General features: G+C 37.7%; 1 protein-coding gene across 1 annotated transcript; it reads left to right on the forward strand.

Moving 5' to 3' along the window:
• Positions 1-490: 490 nt before the first annotated feature.
• Positions 491-22,578, forward strand: MOK (MOK protein kinase). The gene is made up of 6 exons (XM_048306033.1): positions 491-763; positions 12,767-12,820; positions 13,690-13,754; positions 14,009-14,062; positions 16,188-16,287; positions 21,793-22,578. The coding sequence occupies exons 1-6, from the start codon at positions 491-493 to the stop codon at positions 21,844-21,846; spliced, it is 600 nt and encodes a 199-aa protein (XP_048161990.1). The 3' UTR covers positions 21,847-22,578.
• Positions 22,579-22,896: the final 318 nt, after the last annotated feature.

The following is a 22,896-nucleotide window of genomic DNA, read 5'->3' on the forward strand; positions in this document are numbered from 1 at the left end:
GAAGTCGGGACCGTGGTGTGTCCCGAACGCGGGCTCGTTACCGGGTGCGCAGCGCCACCTGACACCTCTAGGCGAGGTATTTCTGGGTTTTATTCTAGTTCGCGCAAAGTATGGAGTTGGGTGGTAACCTACGAAAGCCTAGCTCAGTGATCATCAAAACTTTAAACTTGTATACATTTTAACAAACAAAGACATCAGCATTCCTTGGTTACCACCTGCATAAGTTTTCTATTAATTCGTACTGAAACCAGTATTTGCTAGTTGCATCTCACTTCTCATGCTAATTAGTCCGCAGGCGCAGTTCTTTCTTCCAGTTGAGTCTGGGGTCCGTTTTGGGTAGGCGGCCAATGGGTTGCGATCTCGCACTGCCGAAATTACGTTTCTCCCACTTACTGCTCCATTCTCCTGACTTCAGTCCTGGTGGCTCTCGTCCAGACAGCCCGTTCACTTTAGGATTGGCTTCCCTTTTCCTTAAAACGAAAGCTTATCCATGGGTGCGACATCCACAATTGCCCCACACCTGGGCGCGCACCTGGCGGGCAGGGGCGGGGTGACGGCGCCCCGTGCACACCGCGCATGCGCCTCCCGGCCGTGCCGTGTGCAGCGGGCCGCGGCGTGGGAGCGGCGCGTGCGCGGTTGCCGGGGCGACTGGAACACAACATGGCGGCCTGAGGGGAGCGCCGGGAGCGGGGCCGGGTCGGGCCCGGCCGCTCATCCGCCAATCCCGTCACCTGCGGGACGGCGCGGGATGCAGAGTAAGGGGGTACGGGTGAAGGTCTCGGGGTCTTTCTGAGGGGTGGTGCGGGCTCGGAGCCTCCAGGGAGGCTGGCGGTCACCAAGGGGGCTGTGTTCTTAGGGAGTACCCGCGCTGAGGGGGCCGTAGGTGCTTCTATAGCCCCTGGAAATGCCGTCCCTGCCGCCCGTGGGCAGCTCCTGGGTCTCGCATGCCAACGCTAGCCTCTTCGTCCCACTCCTCCGCAACAGGGTGCGAATAGGTCTTTCTCTCGGCTCCTGCGGGGCATCGCCCTAGGTGCTGGTCTCTCCCAAGTGTTTTCTCAGGAATTGCTAAGTTTTCTTGGTTCGGCACGCCTTGCTTTCCATTGCTTAGCATCTTTCTTCACATCATCCCATGTCACACCCTGCACTCAGAGACATCTGGCGTGTCTCTGAGTGCAATAATTACGTACCATGGCCTTGAAGATCAACTTCTTGCTTTCTTCATTTCTTCTTTATTTCTCTCTTCCTACGTGTATCAATATCATACTTAAACATCATAGCTTTTTGTTCCTCGGTATCTTGGCATCTTTGTAACAAAGTGTCTGCTTTACGTTTTTATAATACCCTCTTTTGACTACTGTAGTGCTGTCTTCTCTGTCATTTTGTATTGGATTCTTTAATTCTAAATGATTATTAATTTTCTGCGCTCTCTAGTTGCAGTGATTGGGTGTTGTCTTTGAATTCCATCACTTGCCCATAATTTATATTTAGATTGTTCCTTATTTCCTGGGTTCTTTAGCCTCTTGCACATTAAAGTCTTATTCTGTTGAATGATTCATGGCCACTTTTTTGGGGGTGTTAGACGAGTTCATATTGCTACAACTTGTTCTTCCCAACCTTTATTTCCCTTTCCACTAACGATTCTAAGCTTATGTGTGCTGAAACAGAGGGGAGGGAAGAGGTTAGATAACATCTTTTGTTACAGATGCATGAAAGAACTGCTACCCAGTGATCAGGTTTCTTTTATTCTTCAAATGTTTTATGCAAATTTAATTAAAACACTTCCTTTAATTTATCCTCAAACCTTTCAGTCTTACAGTGCTCATAACATTTTTAACCTTTCTTTGAGTCTTCATCTTTGAGTACACCAAATTCAGGTAATCTAACTGGAAGTTAAGTTTTGTTTTGTAGCTGTAACAATTTTCATAGCTTAAAGCTGCCAGGCTGTGACCTGGCTTTTTTTGTTCAGCGTGTGTTTGAAGTTTTTTGTTTTGGTGGGTTCTTTTTGTTGTCTGGTCACTCTCAGGATGAGATCACATCATGATCAGGATGGTGCTGAAGTGGATTTTTAAGAATCTCCAAAAATCTTGGTTTATGAATGCAAAAATCAAACTTTGTTAGTACATCTACATTTTATTTCTTCTTATTCTATATAAACTTCTATGCTGTTATTCTTACAATACCTGATTTTCTTTCAGCTGCTGATTAAACAATAACTAATTTGTCATGTGATCATTCTCATTGTGTCCCTGGAGAAAATCTCTCTTATTTTAGTGACCTGTTTTGTTCAGAGTTTACACATTGACTTTATTAATCAAAGAGACATTTCAAATAATGCAATTTTCATTCCTGATTCTGCACTTTATTCAGTCAGTTGAAATTATTCAGGCCTTTGCTTCATTCTTTTCACTGGATGTATCTCATAAGTGCCAGGTTAAAGCCCCAGTTGTTTGTTATGTGTGGGGTATTTATTTTGTCTACAGAGCACTCTGTTGTAAAAGAATTACAATAACAAGCTTTATACACTTACATGGAAAAGATCTTCAGTGCTGTAACAATGTTTTAAAATGTGTTAAGGATTAACTCTTTGTACAGTATTAGAACTCTGCCGTTAAAAATTTAAACAACTCAAGTTGTTTTGAGCTCTCCACTGTGATCTGGGCTTCTTTTGTATGAGTAAAATACATTTATAGAAGAAAATATATAAACATAACCAAATAGTATAAACATACACTATCTGACTTCTGTATATGCCTAAAGATATTTTCATTAAATTTGTACAATAATGCTTTCCCAGCGTTTCTCTTTGCCCAAGTACTTAGGTTCATTAACATCTATGGCTGGTATGCCATAGATATTAAGATCTTATTTTCAGATCATATGATTTGAATTTTTTTTTTAATGCCAGAGAACCAATTACTTGCATGTAAGAAAAACAAAAAAAAACCCAACAACAACCAAACCAAAAAACCAACAAAAAAACAGGATGGCCATTTATTAGAATAAAAGAGTGTATCAATAAATATCTAACTTCTTTTGTGTCTATCTTGGGTATATTTTGGCCCCAGGGCTGGCTCTGACATTAAGAACATATAGCCATTGTGTTTCTGACTGGTTGGAGAGTATCAGTTGCTACCAAAAATATCCATTTACACTGAATTCTGTGAGAGTAGTATTTAAGTAGTCTGAATTCACAATGTCCATCTTATATTTAGCAATTTAGATAGGAAATTAAAACTTAAGGTGGGGATAGAGAGCATGGTGATTTTTGCTGTCAAGACATTGTTTCCTCAGTCTTGTTAGTCAAGGCTGAGGATAAGCTCGCTTGAAGCACTAACTGACCAGTTATCAATTAACAGCCAAAGCAATTAAACAGTCCCATGGTCTCCTCCCCATTTGGGAGTGTCTGTTAGAGATTGCCTCCTTTACCCACAATGATTTTCAAATTCAGTTTCTGCTTTTAAAATAGATCTATATGTAAATTGTCTATATTGAGTGCATTAGATGGTTAATTTAAAATTGCTCTGCTATTTTCAGTTTTTCAAAGTTAGATGGCCTAATTAGTTTATGATGCAGCATGATCAATAGTGATCAGAAAACAGAAGCAGCAGATGATAAAAATGAGAAGAGCAACTGACAATTCCCATGTAAGTGCTGCTACTGTATTGGATAAAGAGGGGTTGCAAGGGGAAGGTTTCTACTAATTAAAATACAAGCATTTGGCTCACAAGGAAAGAAAACACTTGGTTGTTTCTTTTTAACAGGAGCAAGTGTGAAAGCTGGGGAGATGAAAAGAGAATAAGACAACACAAATTGATTGTTAGTTGGAAGACAGCATTAGAATATCCCTGCCTAAGTAACTTTTCCCTCTGCAAAATTTCTTGGCAGGCTTTCTCCACTATAAGGCTGTGTTTATACTTGTAAATTAAGCATATCTGAAAATCTTCTTGGACACAAAGAGCAACTGGCATGAAATGGCCCCCATCTCTGCTAGTAAATTCTCTTATCTTCCAAAACAAGGCAGTAGGACAGAAACTGCTTGAGAACTGACCTTAGAAGGAGTCTTCACACTAGGCAGGGAAGGTGCCTCGGAAAGTGCTGATTGTCACAGGCCAAATCCCTGCCAGGGACTGTTGTCACAGTAACTAATAACAGGCAGCTTCACTGAATTTACTGCTATCGACATAGCTTGAGACTCCCACAGTTATTCTGACACCCATAAAGGGCTGAATATTATAAAAGAGGTTTTCTGCCCTGCCTCCCTCAAAATGACTGGGTTTGTATCTTTCTTGAATAATAAGACCATGTCAAAAGCAACAGTAGCATAAAGCTAATTAGAACTGGATTTTGCTCAGGTGAAATTACTGAAAAAAATTATCCAGGATAGAATCTGTAAGTGCTAAAAATAAAAGGCAATAGGAGGATGAGGTGGGTGAAGGAAACTAGGCACTGGGATTGGTAAGGAACAGTTAATCACAAAGCTGAAGGAGAATAAAGGAGGAAAGAAAAAAAGTCAATTCTGATGGAAATTAGAAGACCTGAAAATTAATATAAATAAAACTTTTCTGATAACCCTTATCTGCTTCATCTCTTAAAGTTGTGCAGAATTAGAACTGACTGATTTTTCACATCCTTGTATTTGAAGCACATACTTATCAAAGCCAAACATTACTTTTGGCCCAGTGCAAATCTCATATCTGAATTTAATATGGGAATATAGCTTTAAAATCAGAAACTGCTTTGCTTAAAATAAAAAAAAAAAACAGACCAAACAACACCTCCACAAAAACCCCAACTAATAACCCCCATGGAACAATGATTCCATGATACACTTGCTTTCCAAGACAGTTTTGTTTTCAGTACATTGTAAATAAAGGAAGTTCTTTGGTTTTGTTTTTTTTGTGAAAGAAGCAAAGAATAAATTCAAATATGAATTGCTAATGTGCTGCAGCATAAAAAAGGTACGAAGGACAGTGTGAAGAGGCATCATGTCTCTGAACAAGGAGGTGGTAGTTTATTGTCTAAGAATTACTGTATTCTACTTTCTGGAATATAGGCAGCAAAATAATCTGGGCAGCAAAACTTCATTTGCTGTTTTTCATTTTATTTTCTTTCAACTTATATGTTAACAAAATACCTCTTTTTTGAAAGTTTTCCATTAGTCAGCATTTGACAGATCAAATAAGGATTGATAAACAATCTTCATAACAATTTCAAACATACTGAAACAGTGTGTTTTTGTTTTTAAAATACCAGTTGGTAAGATAAGGAGAGGGAACATTTTCTGATGTTCTGGAGACAGTGAGTCTTAGGGAGGGAAAGTACTATGCAAGTAAACACATGAAGCAACATTTTGAAAGGTATGCATAATTAATAATGGGAATTCTGCAGAAAATCTTGTTTAAATTCAGTGAGGGAATACGAAATTAAGACTAAGTGAAGCTTTTTAAATACACATGAATTAAAAAGGTTTGCATGTGGTACAGAAAGGGAACTCTGCCTTCCTGTTGGGCACTGGGGGGTTATTTCCTTGAGTACTCTTAATTGATGTCACCCACTGTATTAAATGGTGCCTGGCCACTGGGTCTAGGGTGAAACAAGATGAATGAGGAATAAATAGTTGATCTCTGCCTTGCCAAATGCACTGAATATACTTGTGCTGTTTTTCTTTTAGCTGTCAATAATGATTGGAGGAAATGTGTCCGTCCTCTCCTTGGATAATACTTTTTTCAGTTTCTTTAAATAACTGTTTTAATGCAGGTTAAAACCAGTGTATTTATCTTTAGTCAATGTATAGCATTAGTTCTCCTTCATATTTGCATTTATATTTACATCCATCATCCAGATGTTTTACGGTCACAAAAAAAATAGGTGCTTTTTATCAGTTAGGAAAATAGAGGAGAGGGCTGTGTGTAAGTAGACATAGATTTGACATTGTCCTCCAAGAATATAAGTGCCAACCAGTGCCTCTTGGGTTACTGGTTTTGTATTCCCAGTTAAATATATTAAGCTCCTAATGAAATCACTGGGAATGACTCATTTGTACATACAAAGTGAGATGGGGCATTTTGCTCTTGGGTGCGATTTCAAAATGTAACTCAGAGCTTCAAAGAATGTAAGTTAAAAAAAGAGAACTCAAATATCTTCAAGGAATGTGGCTTCTGATTCTCTGTTACATTGTTAGAGATCTGTTGGTCAATTTATACATTACCGACAACTGACAAAATTGTCCAATTTATGATCAAAGCAATATTTAAACTATCTGCTTAACTGTATCAAGGGCAGATGTATACAACTCAGTGGTTAGGCACAACAAGCAGACTCTTTCATCTTTTCATCTGAAACATCTTTTAGGCCTTTAACCCTTTGATAAATTGACTGACAAATTCCTTTGATGAAGTGAACTCTTTTAACAACAGATAACAACATTATTTTAAACAGAACCTGCCCATACAAGGTATTTCTCCTTGTTTCAAAGTGGAAAATATTGTTTTGGTGTTTAGCTGTAAGTCTGACTGGGAAAAGACGTATGTCCTGCTCTGATCCATTCAATAGTGTGCAAAGCTCTTTGTTTCCTGCTTCCTCTCCAGAGTTTCTGTAGCATGATTTTTTTGTTTATTAAAGCCTAGGAGGGCAATGAAATAATATACACAATAATTGAATAGTGTCTGTTTTTCATTTAAAAGGTTTCCATCAAAACTTAATTTTAAATATTAAATTTGGCAATGCATCACACTAAGCAATGTTCGGAATGTATGCTACAGCAGCGCAGAGTAAACAGTATCATACATACTCTTATGCAACACAAAATTCCTGCTGGGTAGCTCCTTGGCATGGTAACTGGTGTCTGGAGCTCAACACATGACTACTTTTTTTCTTGGGGTAAGCCCAGCTACTCCAAGCTGCAAGAAGGAATAAGCCATTTACTAATTACTGATTTGCTCAATAAAGAAACAGCAAGCAAGCAATTTATCAGGCCCTGCATTTGAAAGTTCAGTGACAAACTGAAGTTCTGACAGCCTCATGGCAGGGAAAAAAGTCAACTATAATCCAGTCCCTGACTGCAAGTCAGTCTTTCTCTTTTCTGTTTAATTCAACTTTAGTGTAGAAAAAGTGAATAATCTGAGATAAATACAAGCACTAAGGAGGCTGAGTCCACATCTTACTATCTTTATGTTTACATAAAGTTGTTTTGTATCCATGGTGCATTGATTTCTTTCTTCCTTATTCCTGTATTTGAACAATATCCTGTAACTTTTGGGTCTAGAGACAACCTGTAGATTCTTAACCAGCTTTTTATTTCAAAAGAAAGAAAAAAGCAACATGTTTCTCAAAATCTGAAGTCTACATGCCTGCCTTTGTTAAGAGAGTCTGATGTAGCTCTTGCTTTCTGTGGCTCTTTTCCAACAGACCAAAAATATTTCAACATCAGTATTAAAATTACAAACAAAATATATGCAAAGCATAGTTAAATTTCATCTCATACTATGTAATATTTGCTGGTGATTTCAATGCATGTCCCATATCCAGTTAGTCCTTTAACTGTACACCGTGGCTCAGTGTTCTGATTAGGCACACTCAGAGCTGAAATAGCCTCTGGTATGTAAAGATCTTGGCTTGACTTATCAATTTGAACTAGGGATCCAGGCAAACTATTTGGCAGTATCTTTTAATAGACAACTTTGCAAACACCCCTGTGCAAGTAGTTGAAGTTTAGATGTCAGAATTAGGCAGTAGCTGAGCTATGCTTTTGGAAAGAGGTGTCAGTGATAAAGTTGGGTTCCTTGTCCTCATTAAGCACTTCAGTGTCTTCTGGGGACACATTCTGTCTCACAGAGTGATCACGTTTTATGACAGCATTTACTCCACTACTGCATGTTACATTTCATCACTATGCAACAGCAGACATAACCTTCATTATTCATATACTTGACACAAAATTTGTTGACTGCTCTGAAGTATTTTTTCTTGCCCTTCAGGCTGTCTTATTTCTCTGTTCAAGGCTCAGGTACTACACTGTTATTGCTAGGCCCATTTTCTACAAATACGTGGGAAGCCACTAATTGTGTCAGCAGTTTGGCTTTCTGGAATTGTCAGCCTCAGCTGCTGTGGTGTTAACTAAGTGTAATCCAGCTGGCCAGCCAGCTTGCTGAGCTCCTGCAGTCTGTCTGCAAGCTGAACTGCAGACTGTATCCTCAACCTTTTATTGGCTGGGTTAGCACAACATTGCAGGGGAGATGTACTGTAATGCAATTATCTTACAAGAAAAACTGAAGACTTAAAGATGTCTGCCTCTGCAGGGCAGTGAAATGGAAAATAAAGTGTCAGATGTCTTATATCATGATTATACTTTAAATTGCTGTTGTCAGCAAAACAGTGATTCCAGACAGATACTCATTTCCATGCAACAGAACACTACTGGAGATCTATGTACAAAGTATTTTCACATGTGGTGTAATGGCTTCCCTCTCCTTTATTGTAAGTTTGTATCAATGAATTTACTGGAAATTTCTTGATACTGAACAGTGTGATATGCCCAGAAAACATATCTTCAAAAAGCTTCACAGAGTAAATCAGTTAACTTCTGGAGTGAGCACTTTGGATAGTATAAACTAAAACTATGATATGTCAGACTTAAGTTTAAAAACTTCTATGAGACAGTATCAATTAAAAATGAAAATGTCCATTTTAGTACTGGTTAAACTAAGTGGGTTTTTTCTACACTGTGTACAAATCAATGTGTAAGTTTTATTTCTAGCTTAGAGTCTCCTTATTTGTTTCTGCAGTGATGAAAATGCTGGCTCCCTTTCACTGTTATGTGAATTTATGTATATGAAAATTTATGAGCTGATAAAAGGTATGTAGCATATGCTTAAGAAACACACAAACTCTCCTTGTGTAGATCACATAGTGGAATTAATTATTTTTCCCTTGGTTGTTCACTGTTACCAATTATAAAACTCATAGGGAATTTTATGCTGTACTGCTTTACCCTTTAGTTCTTGCCAGTGGAATATAATCAACTGTTTAAGGCATGGGTGCATGCAGGTTTCCCATGAGTCAAGTCCATAGCCATCTATTCTACAGTCAAACAACCTTGACTGCAAAACACAAAATAATTGCTTTATGTAACAAAAAATAAAACTTAAACAGATTCTTAGGTCAGGGCTGCAGTGAGGTAATAAGAAAATTATTCCCATTTGTTTCAAAACTATTGAATCAATGAATAAGGATTTTCAGTTTTTATACCTAGTAAAAAAGCCTTTCACTAAGTTTTCTTTATAAAATAACACTGTTCTCTGATACCTCGTATAAATTCTGGAGCTGTTTGTCAAAGCAGGTCAGAGACCATAAAGCTTAAGGAAGAGTTCCTATAAAAAAATATAGAACAAAAGCTGATTTAAAACCAGATCTTATATAAACAGTAAAGGAATTGTATACAGCAAATTAAGGGGCTTACAATTCATAAGTAAATTATGTAGTATATAAATACATATATATATGAATAAAATATATATATGAATAAAAAGTATTAATTTAAAAAATGAATAATTAAGAATTTGTAGTGTCTTAGCAGTTGGGAGATTAATTTAAGTAACTGAACATGCAACTGTCATTCAGTGTAATAGAATAAAGACTTGTTCCTGAACATGACACTGGTGACACCTGAGTATTGAGATCTCTAACAAAAGGAGTAACTCTGTTTCTGACCTAGATAAGAATGTGAGACGAAAATTGAGTTGTTTGCTGATTGCTGAAGTAGACATTAGTGTGTACTGGTTTTAATAAGACATTTTGGGTTTGCTATATTTAGCATGGTATTCAGATGGAAATTGGAATCATCATTTCAGTATGTTCAGATTTTTTTTTTTTTTAATTTTAAAATACAATTTCTTTCAAAGTTTTCCAGAAGAAGATTGTTTTCACACCACCTACTTGTAGTAACCTCCTTTCCTATGGCATGGTGAATCAGTTCAAAATGAAATCTGTGTTCAACAGTAATCTGAAATGCTGCAGTTGGAGATTATCTGAACATTAATCTGGGTTTACCTGAACTTCTGTAAACTGCTGATTCTTCTTTATGGTCTGAATTTTGAGTCTGGATTGTGTTTACCATGATACAGTGCCTTATTTTTAATGTTGTATAAGGTAGTGGCACATGGGGTGGAGCTTGTCAAATCATAGAATATAATAGGAAAGTGAACTGGACTGAAAACGAATTTTTAATTTGACAAGGAGTATGGAGACACTTCTGTAATTATGAGGACAGTTCACTGTAATGCTACTAATGTGGAAAGCTGATACTTTTGATTTTTTCCTTAAAAAATCAAGCGATCCATGTTACTTCAATCAAGATAAGGATATTTGTCTTTACAGAAAGTCATAATTCTCTTGCTGTTAATTTATAGCAGCAGCATTTAATAACTGAAAAACAGTCTTGCCCTTTGTTTAATCAACAGCAGTTTGGTCATTTAAAGCAAAGAAAAAAGGGGCTCTGAGAGAGGTGTGGAGTATCTCTCAAGAGAAATGACAGAAGCTTCAAGTGCCACTGCTTTAGGATTCACTTCACCATTACTGCCAAATAAGGTTTCTCCAATGATAAGTCTGGAAGCAGAAGAGCATCTGCTCCAAATTTTACTAGTGACATGTAATAAAAAAGCAACTGAGCATGACTTCTTTTTATGAAAGCCCAATTCCTTAAATACAAATAATAATCTAAATTGATTTGAATAGCAGCATTCTGTAATATTTTTTCCACTATAAATGACAAAAATCCTGATGTTGAAAGCACCATTTATCTCTACAGGGGCACTACTACTACAATTCCCGATGTAAATGGTACTCTGTTCCAAGTGCTTTGTGATCTAATCCCGCTCAGTGGATTATGTGACTGCCTGGAGGAGCACTGTAATCAGTTGGGAACACAAATCCCACTGGCTGCTGGGGCCCTGGCCTCAATGAGTTACTGTCCTCATAATCTCCCTCCTCCTCCCCAGCCAATTACTCATACTACTGTCATCATGCAGATCAGTACCTGCTTTGTTTTTCAAAAATGTGATCATTTCTGCCTCCGTTGATGGCATTGCAGCATTACATAAAGGCATTACAGCAAGATTAAAAGGCCTTTGGAGCCTATAAAAGAAAAAAGCTGAGCAGTTACTGAATGGCTCTGAAAAATAGATAAAATTTATAACTGTAATTATTGCCTAATGGCAACAGCAAGCTAAACTACATAGGTTAGCCTTTAATTTGCAATTCAGATGTGAATCACAGTCATTTAACCATTGCAGTAATGAGGTGATTGATACAAATCTTGAGCCTTAAAGACAATTACTTTGAGTAGAGAGGAAATGAGATATTTAGAAGTGAAGTACTGCAGTTCTGCTAGAACTTGAGGAAATACATACTGCAAGTAATACATGCAGTAAAAACTAAGGCATCTTACAGAGTATTGAATTGACAGTTGTTAGCTGAGCTATTCTAGTGCATACTGAAATATAAATTATGTCAGAAGTTGAGTGGAAAATTAATTACAAAGCTAGCTATAAATTACAGAAGTAGTATTGATGCCTTTTCCTGGTCTTAAAATCAAGAGGCATACACAGTTAGAAGGGGAAAAGGGATTTTACCTTGGTATTTATTTTTAAGGATCCTTAGGTGCACACGTCCAGGTCATATGCATCGAGATGCACCCCACCGAGTCTATCTCTGTCCCCTCTGTCTCTGTGTCTCCCTTCCTCCCCCCCCAACATTGGGTATAACATTATAGGTTTTACTAATTAGCATATCTATCAAAGATTCCCCAATGAGAGGCTCAAGTGAGCCCCCCTCCCCAAGGAACCTTCCCCTGGATGGTTCTATCTTGGTTTACAGAATGTGTTCTGGAGAGGACCTTGGGGTCTGGGGCACACTGATCCCTAGCTACAAAGCTTCTAAGATGTTTAGTCTCTTAGCTTGACAAACAAGTCCAAGAATGTAGGCAAAAAGCACCAGGAATACAGAAGTTGTAAAAAGGTATAACAGGGGTATAAAAGAAAAGGCAAAAATCTTCACGGCATCAGTATAATTGAAAAAGGTGGTATCAGTGCACCTCGGGAAGCTGAAGACTATGGTATTTGTATTCTGTTCTTTACTAAAAGGGACTCACACCACCTGAAATTTTATTCTAGGAAGGAGAAAGCCATCACCTGAAAAAAAAAATTAGGAATAACATGTACCAGTTATGCAAATCTCTAGATTGTGTACAATAGGTTTTACATAGGTAAAAGACCTGGTTCAGCAACAGCTTTACAGCAAATGTAGCATACATTTATTTCAGGGTCATCTCTAAGCAGAGACAGAATTGTCTGGGGCAGCAGCAGACTGCTGGAGGCAGAGAAGAGGCCATGGCCCAGATACATCTTTGCCTGCAGCAGAGCCCTAGGAGGCAGCAGGCAGCCAGAGCTGCTGCCAGCTCCCAAAGGAGCTCTAGTACCTGCTGCAGGTAGCCCTCCTGGGAGGAGATGGCCCTTGCAATCCCTCTGGTAGCCCTGATGAGAGCAGAAGCAGAAAGCCTGGCCTCTCCTTCCTGGACTTGCCCATTCCCCATTCCCATATCTGTAGCTGTTGTCTCACCATGATGGCAAAATTTAATTTTTTACTATTCTGTTGGTAAGTTTGAAAAAAGTGCTGGTTTCTTTAAGTTTTGGGGTTTTTTTACAAATAACTGGACAGCACTGATAATGTTTATCTTTTTACTGAATTCTTCTCTCTGCTGTGTTTGTATTAGTACAGAAATGAAGTATTTCAGAGAGATGGACAACCAGAAAACATAATAATAAAGGTAATTAATTTTATGTGAGGATATTTAACTAAAAGTGAAATGTATAAGTATTTTTCTCTTTACTCTGAGAAGGTAATGTTTCTTCATGAATAAAAGTAAAATTTTTCAGGAAATACATAGATGGTTACTGTATTCCTGATCTAGGGGAATGAACAAACAATTTTGTTATTGGCTAAAAAATGGCTGAGATGCATTACACCCTGCATGTGTTCCCTCCAACCTAAAAACCTATTCTTTATCCACTCTTAATATATATTTTCCTTTCTGTCTTAATCTAGACACAAGAAACAGGGTTTACTTTTGCAGCTCTTTGTTTCTACATTCAATTCCTATACTTAGTGGAAGTTACACATACAAAAGAGAGCAGAAGATAGTGGCCTGCAGAAGATTTCATTGTAACCATCTCTCCTGACAGTTTTACAAAGTTATTTTGCTAATGTTTGAAAAGCAAGGATTTTTAAATTTAGTTTATGAAATTTTATTTTCTGAAGATAAATTTTTCTTTTAAGTCATAGAAGAGTACAGGAAAAGCCAAAGCCACCTATTATATCACTGCTAAACAGAAGAACTCTAATAACTTAATCCAGATGTCCTATTTAGTAGCCTTTCCTTCTGTGACAGTCCCTATGCTCTTAGGCCTTTCTTTTCATGGTGTACAGAACAGTATTTGCATTACGTACTATGGACACAGATATCTTCATACCTGGAGCTACTTACTATTTTAATGCAGCTTTACTGCTGTGATACTACTACCCCTGGATTTTGGAAAGTTTCCTCTTAAAGTAATCTGTGATTTCTTTTATGATTATTACAGTCATTGCTTGAATATTTTACTGTTTGTAATTTGTGGAAATTACTTATTTTTGCAGCAGAACACCCTGAAGTTAAGAGATTTTGGATCTTGTATGAATATCTATTCTCAGCAGGCACATAGGTAATGTACCTCCCCGCACTGGTACTGAGCACCTGAATGTTTGCTTACAAATGGGCATTATAGTTACAAAATTGGTATATGGAGTCCTGGCTGTGCTTTCTATGAAATCACAAGGTACAGTGTTCAGTGGAGGGTTTTGCGTATCATTAATCAAGATAATCAAAGGTAAATAGCTCAAATTAGGAGCATGTGGTTTGGGTAATATGATCTTTGTTTCCGTGGATTTGTAGAAGCTTCTGTGCTTAAGTCTGCAGGGTTCATGAGGCAGTAATCCGGTCTGGTCTGGCACTCTCTTTACCCAGTGGCAGGTTAGTAATAAAGCAGTTCAAGAGAACACAGTACAAACAAAAGTGATTTACGAAGAAACACTTTGGAACATTTTTCCGATGGCTTCATATTTAGTAAAAATGTATTTTCTCTGCTTTATCTCTGTGTAGAGTACGGCTCATTTCCTCTCATGAGCATCACAGAATACCCTCAGTCTTGTTAATGCACTTAGTGGTAAAGTGTTTCCCGCTTTCTTTGGACTTACTAATACTTTCTGCAAAAACAGAGGAGATTAGAGAATACCCTCCCTCTAATTTATGACTTTGATTTACAGTATAGTGTGTCTAAGACCCCTGTGCTACTAAGATCTTGTGTGCTGGTATATTTTGAAATCAGGTTCTGATGAAGGAAGAGTTCAGGAAAACACAAAGTCTTTTAAGATTTTTGGTAATGATGAAACTATAACTCAAAAAATTTGTCACTGGTCTTCAAGGAAAAAGGAAAAATACCCATGAGTATTTCTCCAGTATCTTTGTGCCCTAGCAACAGCAGCAGTTCTTTATTCTCCTCCCACACTGCTGTCTCTGATATGCAACCAGGACTGATAACATTTGCTTTGCTTCTTTCCTCCTCCACATGGCAAGTGCAGCTGCTGCCATCACCATCACATTAAATGACAACCATTATGCTTTGCCTGCTAACTTGTAGAAACATTTCTACTTCTTCAGCCAGAAAACTGTTAAAAGAAAAATCCCAAATGTGGCAGTACTTTTGCAAAGTAAATCGGGACCAAAAGCTTTAAGAATGCCACGTTTTTTCATTTCAGCTTGAATCAGCTGGGCTTTGTAGCTTTGTAAGAAAATTACATGCGGCAAACTTAAGTTTTCTTAGGGAAAAAGAGGAAAACCTTAAAAATATTTCCTTGTTGTTTCAGCTTAATGTAAAAAATTTCACGCTTTACAACCACTAAGTGTTTTCAGATGCCTTATAGGTGTGTTCAGAGAGAAAGGAGGGATGTTCATTGGAAATTACGGAATTGAAAGAGATACAGTCTTGCCAAACTAAAGGCAGTTACGGACAGGTTTGTTTCTTTTTCAGTGCCTCCTGCAGTTGTTGCTGTTGAATGGTTGCATAAGCCTTTATGCCTTACACCACCTTGTATAAGAACTTTTAGTCTTTTACACAGCCGTGCTGATCTTTCAAATCTTGTTGTCTCACCATGAGGGCAAAACTCCCTCTTTCTGTTCCCTATAAATCATGATTCCTGGATCGCACTTTTCAGTGGCTTGCAGAGTTGTTCTCCACTTTGGTACAGTTTTAGATTCAAAGACAGCACATTTTTTAGTTCACACAGAAGCTAGTCCCAGCTGCATGTCTTGATGCAGCTGCACAATGTGAATCAGATCTTTTCTCGCCTTCCTCTACTCTAAGCTTTATGAAGACACTCAGAGGAGTGTGCAGCCAGCTGTTTGACTGAATTTGCAAACAGTTAAAAAGAAGTTTCTCATGTCTACAAAGGGGCTGAGTGTTTTGCTTTCAAGAGTCATGTGGTGCTACTGAAGTGTTTCTTATATTATAAGCCCAAGGAAAAAAGCAACATGTGCAGGAAATAAATGTTAGTGGACCTGACTAAAGTCAGATTGGTTTAATATGATAACAGTGTTTTCAATGACTCCGTGCAAGTTTTATATTAACTGAGGATCAAGCTCAGGAATGCAGTTCAAATTACCATCTTTCCAGTACTGCTGCTTGTAAAGAACCTGTGTAGGAATGGAGTGTTATAAATACATTTCTATGTGCATACACAGAAAGAGGGACTGCTTGATTCTACACATTGTCTTTTAGGATCTGCCACTTTACTAGAAACAAACACAATCCCAGATCCATTGCCCTTCACTACAAGGGATGTTCTCTTTACCTATTTTGCCCCAAACCAGCAGGAGAGGGAAGCTACAGATTTCCATTTAATAACCCAAGCTACTCCTTCAATACAAACCAGCAGCTGTGTTGCTCTGCTGCTCACATTATCCTCCAGTTGTCGATAGGTATTAAACTGTCCACGAATAATTCTAACATGTTCTCTTCCTCATAAAAGAAGGGGTTTTTAAATCAAAAGTGACAGTTTAACCGTCTTCTCTAGTGCTAATACCATCTCTTACCTTGCAGTTTCCAGCCTCTTTTTCTTGGAACTAGTGAGCTGGACCACATTTCAAAAATCCATGAAGTTACAGGCACTCCTGGTAACAAAACTCCGGAAGTTCAAGCAGTAAGTATGTACTCCCATAGTTACTAATCTCACTGTTTCAATATCCACAATAGAGCTGTACAGCTGTGTGCAATTTCTGCCCAGGGAACCACCAGAAAAACCTAAATCTGTGCAGTGTCTTCTAATCTCTACCCAGAGACAGTCACCCATTAATGAACCTTACAGGCAGAGCAGAGGAAATCTGAGCCTTACTTGGCCTTTTATTTCCTTAGTACCTTTAAGGCCAATGACCTAAATTTTTAGGAAAGAAAAGGGTTTTTTATCAAGTACTGCTTACTTTTCTCTTATGAATGATTACCTAAATCAGGTGAATTCTTTCTTTTCAGTAAATTGTAATCCTCTCTGAATATGCATGAATAAATGTTTTTCTCAACTTGTTTAACAGAGGTCAAGAACTTTGAGTTTTGAATCCTCCCTTTAAAGAAAGGAAAAGGAAAATCTTCTATTTTGCACAAATTGCCTTTCAAAGGTTTCTATTTCCTGTGTGCAATGCTAAAATATTACCTCAGTGAGAGAACTGCTGCCCATCAAGCCTTACAGCACCCTTATTTTCAAGAATTCTGGCAAGTGACTTCAAATCACTTCAATTTTGAAGACTCAAATCAAAAGGTGGGGGGAATGTTGTGTCCATGTTTCAAGTGGAGTAAAATTAAATTTGTTTCCAGTGCTAGTCCTTGGCTTCTCAACAATGAACATAATTCAGTCAGCGTAGTTCTTTGCATTGAGTCTGAACCTTACCTAAAACACTACTGGTGTTTGTCTCTATTTTTCTTTTCGCCCCAACCTTTTTAAGGCAGCCAGTACACAAGCTTTAACTATGCACAAAAAATTAAGACTAGTAGGAAATACATCAGGGCAAGTGCCTCAGTATTTGTGTCAAATTTCAAAGGCAAGTCCAAGACAGGTAGTACTTAAGTGGAAGAATTGTCAGCCCATTTAGAGAAAGTAATTTGTAGCACTGAGCTTGTTAGCTAGAAACAAATGTTTTACTTAAGCTGATTACTTGGGTTTATTCTGTCTGCCTAAACACAGATCTTTATTTGGTGTGATGCAGTTACCCCTCCCCCCAAATCCCTAACATACGCGAGTTAAAATTTAGAAGCTCGGATACCTCATAATCCCCTCAGTAGACTCTAGTTAGAGTTGCTGTTACTTAAAGGGTCAGCTCCACCTTATTTTTAAATATCATCATTCTGGTTTTGATGTCTCTCTTTGAGTTAAAGAGTTTTCCAGATGAAGTTCTGGCAGAGACAGGGATTATGCTTTTGCCTTTTCAGGGCTTCAGTCTACATTTTGAGCAAATAAAAACTTTTTTTAAAAAACTTAATTATCCTGTATATAGTCGATATCTGGGAAAAGTCTAAGTGTGTATTTGACATGAAATAAAAAATAATTAGATTCAAAATTCTGACAAACTGAAACTTTGTTTATATATCAGCTATGTGAAAAATACTCGTATTCACTTGCTGTTATCAACAAGGTGAGGTGGAAGTTAGTACTACATGGAAAACTTCCAAATACAGGTTTTTTCTCAAAAACCCCCACAAACTACCAAAGAACAATTATAAATTATTTTCTGTTGTGCATTCAGCTTTGAAAGCATGAATTCTCCTTCTATGGGAGAAGCCACTTTTCCCACTAATTCAGTTCTGGGGTTAATCAGTGTAGGTTTTCTAAGAAGTTCCTTTGGGCAAGATTTCAAGAAACATCAAGTAAGGCAAGTAATTTTTAAAAAGGAGTGAGGTGAAATTGTATTTGGCTGAGGGTTTTTTATTTCTGATTATTTGGGTTTTCTCTTCTATCTGTGTTCCTTAAGATGTTCTCAGAAAGAAACTGAATCTTTTTTATTTATTTTTAAAGCATTCTCTTAGGAACATCCAGGAAAAAAACCCAAATCCGCAACATTGGCCTCCTCTGGGAGAATTACCAAAATTAAATTTTTCTGGAGTAGCCAAATTGACTTCCTGTTCTACTCCTACATTGCATTCAGTTTTCCAGGGATGTAAGGAAGGTGGTGGAACCCCTGTGTTCCAGTCTGTCAGATTTATTGGATCAAATACTGAGGTGTAGACTCTCACTTGCCCACTGAAGCACATTTGAAACTTCTGTTGTTTCTTCAACAGTCTGAGAAACAGAAGGCACTTCAGTCTTCCCTGAAACATTTCCATTTGCCTGTTATAGAAGGAGCAGAAGTGAGGAAAAGCCTGGCTATGCAGTGACAGAGACCCAGTCATGCTTCTGTTAGAGATCTAACAAGAACAGCAGTGCCTGAATTTGTATTGCTCTGACAATTTGTAGGAAAACCCCACAAAGTTTGAGGGCTGCTTTCCTACCATTTTGATACTCTGTTCCTGAAGGAGGTCAATATTTAATTAAAGCATTGTTCTTGCAGAGCACAGAGAGTATTCTGCATTGAACTTCCTAAGTATTTGTTCCTTTTAGAACCTGGTGGAGGAGGAGGTTAGTTAAAAATAACATGAAAGGATTCTTTGAGCTCAAGTATTAGGAATGGAATGTTATCTACAGAATTTAAGTTTTCAAATTGTATTACAAATGACAGCTAACTGCTGTATTTTTTTTAGATGTAAGGGTTTGGTTGGTTTTTTTTCAGTTAGCTCTGGAAATTATTCCTCTCCTCTATTCAGTAACTTCCACCTCAGGTTTTACTGAGAATGTGCAAATTGTACAATCATATGAGATACTTGATTTTGATGCAGTTTTTGTAACTGCTGAGTATTTTTATGTAACTATAACTTAAAGTTAAACCAACCTTTTATCTGATTCAAAAGCAAGTAAAACTTAGTCACCATTTGCTTCAAGCCATTGATCTTAACATTAATCAAAAGTCTTAACAGGGGCTGATATTGCAGCCAGTTGCTTCAAAGAGCAGTAAAAACACATAGCTGATCATGCATCAGAAATCTGGGACACAGATCATCAGTGACAATTTAATAGAATGGTTCTGATTGCTATATAAGGTAAGAGTTAAAAGGCAGTATCTTATCTTACTAGGAAAGAATCTTTATTCCAAATTGGTACCACTGATTTTAAAATTCCTGAGATCTAAAAATTTGCTTTAATTAATTTGCAATACTTAAATTTGGTGATGTGTTACAGAACAGTTTTGTAATTTAGAAAACAAAAGTCTGTGAAAGTCATACTTGTCTGGGGGTTAAAAATCTTCTGCCTACCAAGCGTGCATGCAAGACAAGTTCGGCAAATAACTTTTTTGGACATTTTTATAGTTAGAAAAGTTAACTCTGCTCATAATTGGGAAGTGATCATCATTTTTTTCCAAAACCAAACACTGGGCTCTGGTGCTGCTGTTCAAAACCCCAGCCATGAGCAGGAGAGCAGGAAGCAAAGGGCATTTTGTGTGAGAGGCCCTGCTGTGGGGAGGCACCATGGAAAAATGGGGCACTGGGGGGAGCACATCACATCCAAGTCACTAAGCCAACACTTATCCATCAATTTGAGACTGATGTTTTAGATTCAGACAAACTATTTATTCTAACCAGTTAAGATGCAGCCAAAACAATGCAGTAAAATTCAGGTTAACATAAAGATCTTGTAAGAGTAAAACTTATGCCTGCTCTCAGCTCTTCTGAGATTCCACAGGGCTGTGCCTTTGTGAAAATAATTCTTCTTTTCACTTTAAGGTCTTCCAGTAAGTGGGTTTTTTTGCTGTGGTTTGTTGATTGGTTGATTGTTCTTGTAAGAAGAGGCATCTCAGCACTTACAGGATTCTGTTTTGACTGGATTAGATCCTAATCCTTGTTCAGGTTCTGGACAACTTTGAGCATGCCCAAATTCCACATTGTAGCTTTTCCATGTGGAGAAGCTCATGAAGCTTGAATTTTTTATGAATCCTTTTGACATCGACTGCTTAAAAGCACTTGTCTACCTTATGTTTATCTTCATGTTTAGAAGATGGTATTACTATCACATACTGTACTGAGGATCAACATGACATTTTTAAGGAGATTCTTGAAAATGTGAAAATACTTGCAGGTAAATGTGGTGCAGACTGTGGGAGTATTTGATACTGATTCAAATTTGACTGTCCAAGTTGATTATCATGCCACCTGCATCATGCACCACTGCTCAATTTATGTAATTTCTTCATAGCAAACTTTCAGAATCTTAGTATCAAGAACAGAAAAAATATCCCAGCCCTGGGAAGAATTCTTTTAAAATAAGCCTAAAGCATTTGAACAAGGCTCTGCAGGGAAACCTCTACTCGTATTACGTGTGCCAAAGGAAGAGCAGATTTCTCTTACTAAGACTGAACAAATACATAAGCCAAGTTTTAGTGGAGGAAGTGTTTTACATCAGTAGAATGAGAGCATTGTAACAAAGGGAAACAGCAGAACACAGCGGTACAGTTAACTGCTCTTTCTCATTTTACTGAAACTCCTACTGCATGGATGCTGCTTTCCTCCTGTTCCAAGCAAAAAGTGTTCTCCTGAACACAGTAGCTCAAAGTGCTGTGAAAGTACATAAAACCACAGTGAGTGGCTGAGTTTTCCTGCTCTATTATGTTTCAGTGAATCATCTCCCCACTTCTGTCATGCTTTCATGTTAGCAGCTCATACTGATAGAACAGAGAACTTCAACAATAAGGCAATACAGTATTTGTCTGAATACCTACCACAGTGGTTTTTTTATAGATAGATATAGATAAGAGAAAGGTGTGATGCTACACTTAGAAAATGAAATTAAGGACTGCAGGTCTATAGGCAACACAGTGCAACAGTAACCTCCAAGTTCTTACCTTTGGAACACTGAGAAAAGGTGCCATGAGCTTGTCCAGTGTTTTTTTCTAGAGAGGAAGATGGTGAGTTGCTTAGTGCTGATATATTTGGAGTTGAGCATAATGAGTAGCATTAAAACTGATGGTCTAAAAATAGGTAACTAACTGGATCCAAGGGAGCTTGCTCTCCACTGTTGTTAATTTCTTACAAAAAAGAGGACAAATCCAACTACCCACATTTGATGGATTGTTCTGACTCAGAGCTCTCTTACCTAGCACTATACAGAGTAAGTCAAAGCTCAGATTATCAAAACTATATTCCTGATGGAGATATATTAATTGTATTGGTTGCCTCCTGTAATCTTTTTCTGGAAGCCTCAAACCACAGATGCTGAAGTTCAAGTAATTTGACTAAAAAATATAAAATTCCATCAAATTATGTTTGCACAAGGTACCTTTCTGATTTCAAATGTTACTGCCACTGTTTGCTTCCCTAATTCATACATCAGGCAGGTGATTATTCATACATGGGGAAGAAGATGAAGTCAGAATTTTTGGTAAGTTTTAACCTGGAGGGAAAAGGCTACCAGAGTAACATCTTGTGTATTATCACATACTGTGTACCTGGGGCTGTCAGGCTGTTATAATGAGAATGACAATTTCATGTTCAGCAGATCATTTTTGCTATAAAATTGCAAATCTTAAGTGAAGGACCACATTGGAATTTTTCTTCATTTCTTTTATGCTTTCAGGTGGATCTTACTCGGTTTGGCACATACAGTGCTTCAAGGATATTTATTTCCTAACAAGTTCTTTGTTGTTAAACCTCTGGAGACAACTTAACACTTCCCTGGCTGTTGGATGAATAGGCAAACTTGAATTTTCCCACCTGCTTTATAGTTAAAATACACCCAACTTTAAACTACAAACTGGCAAGTATGGTTCCTACCCTGATTCTTCCAGCTAAAATTCCATACTGAGATTATCTCTGTTCTGCTCACTTTTAATTATTATTTTAAATGTATTAGGAAAAAGATTTTTATTAAAAGCTGTATCTACAGTAGAGGACTTAAGTTCTTTCCAGGTAAGTTATTAGTGTCCTATTTCTTACTAAAATAAATTTTTTCCATATGGAATAGAGTGTGGTATGGGCAATTGAAGCTTCTAGATGACTGCCCTAATAGTAAAGAAGAGGCTGAAAAAAGAAAACCCAAACACATTCCTTGTGTGCTGCTGAACTACAATTTGTGGCGGGGACATACCCTGCCAACACAGATGTGAGTAGCTCCTGTTGTTACCCTGATATTGGATACTGCAATTCTTTCCCTACTGGTTTTGTATTTTTCCAGCTGAAGGAAAAAAAGTTTTTTAAAGTTATTGCATATTTTTTCAACTGTTTCATTTTGACTCAGACCATATGAAGCACTCATATAAAAGAAATCTACGGGGAGATAACTACACTAGTTTTCAGTGATGAGGTTTATCTGTATTTTAACAGTTAAACCCACTACATTAATAAAACAAAACTTCTGAAAAATCATCCTGCTCAGTTTCAGTATTTTCCCCATTCCTCATATTACAGAAGAAGACAGATAAGATTGTAAAGCACAGCTCCATCTTGAATAAAGTAGGGAACTAATTCCTGGTTTATAAACTGATCTGGCAGTTTTCAACGTGCCAGCTGTATTGCAAGGATAAGACTTAGTTACTTAGAAGCTACTGCAGTTGCTTCTCCCCAAATGTTCATTCATTTCCTGAAAACAAATCACTTCTCGTGCCAAAAAAATGTCTTAAGTTTACTTGTAATTAAAAAAATTCTACCCAGCTTTATTTGTTGGAGAGCAGGAAGTGCATTA

This window comes from Corvus hawaiiensis, chromosome 6 (genome assembly GCF_020740725.1).
Source record: "Corvus hawaiiensis isolate bCorHaw1 chromosome 6, bCorHaw1.pri.cur, whole genome shotgun sequence".
In the NCBI taxonomy this organism is placed as follows: domain Eukaryota; kingdom Metazoa; phylum Chordata; class Aves; order Passeriformes; family Corvidae; genus Corvus; species Corvus hawaiiensis.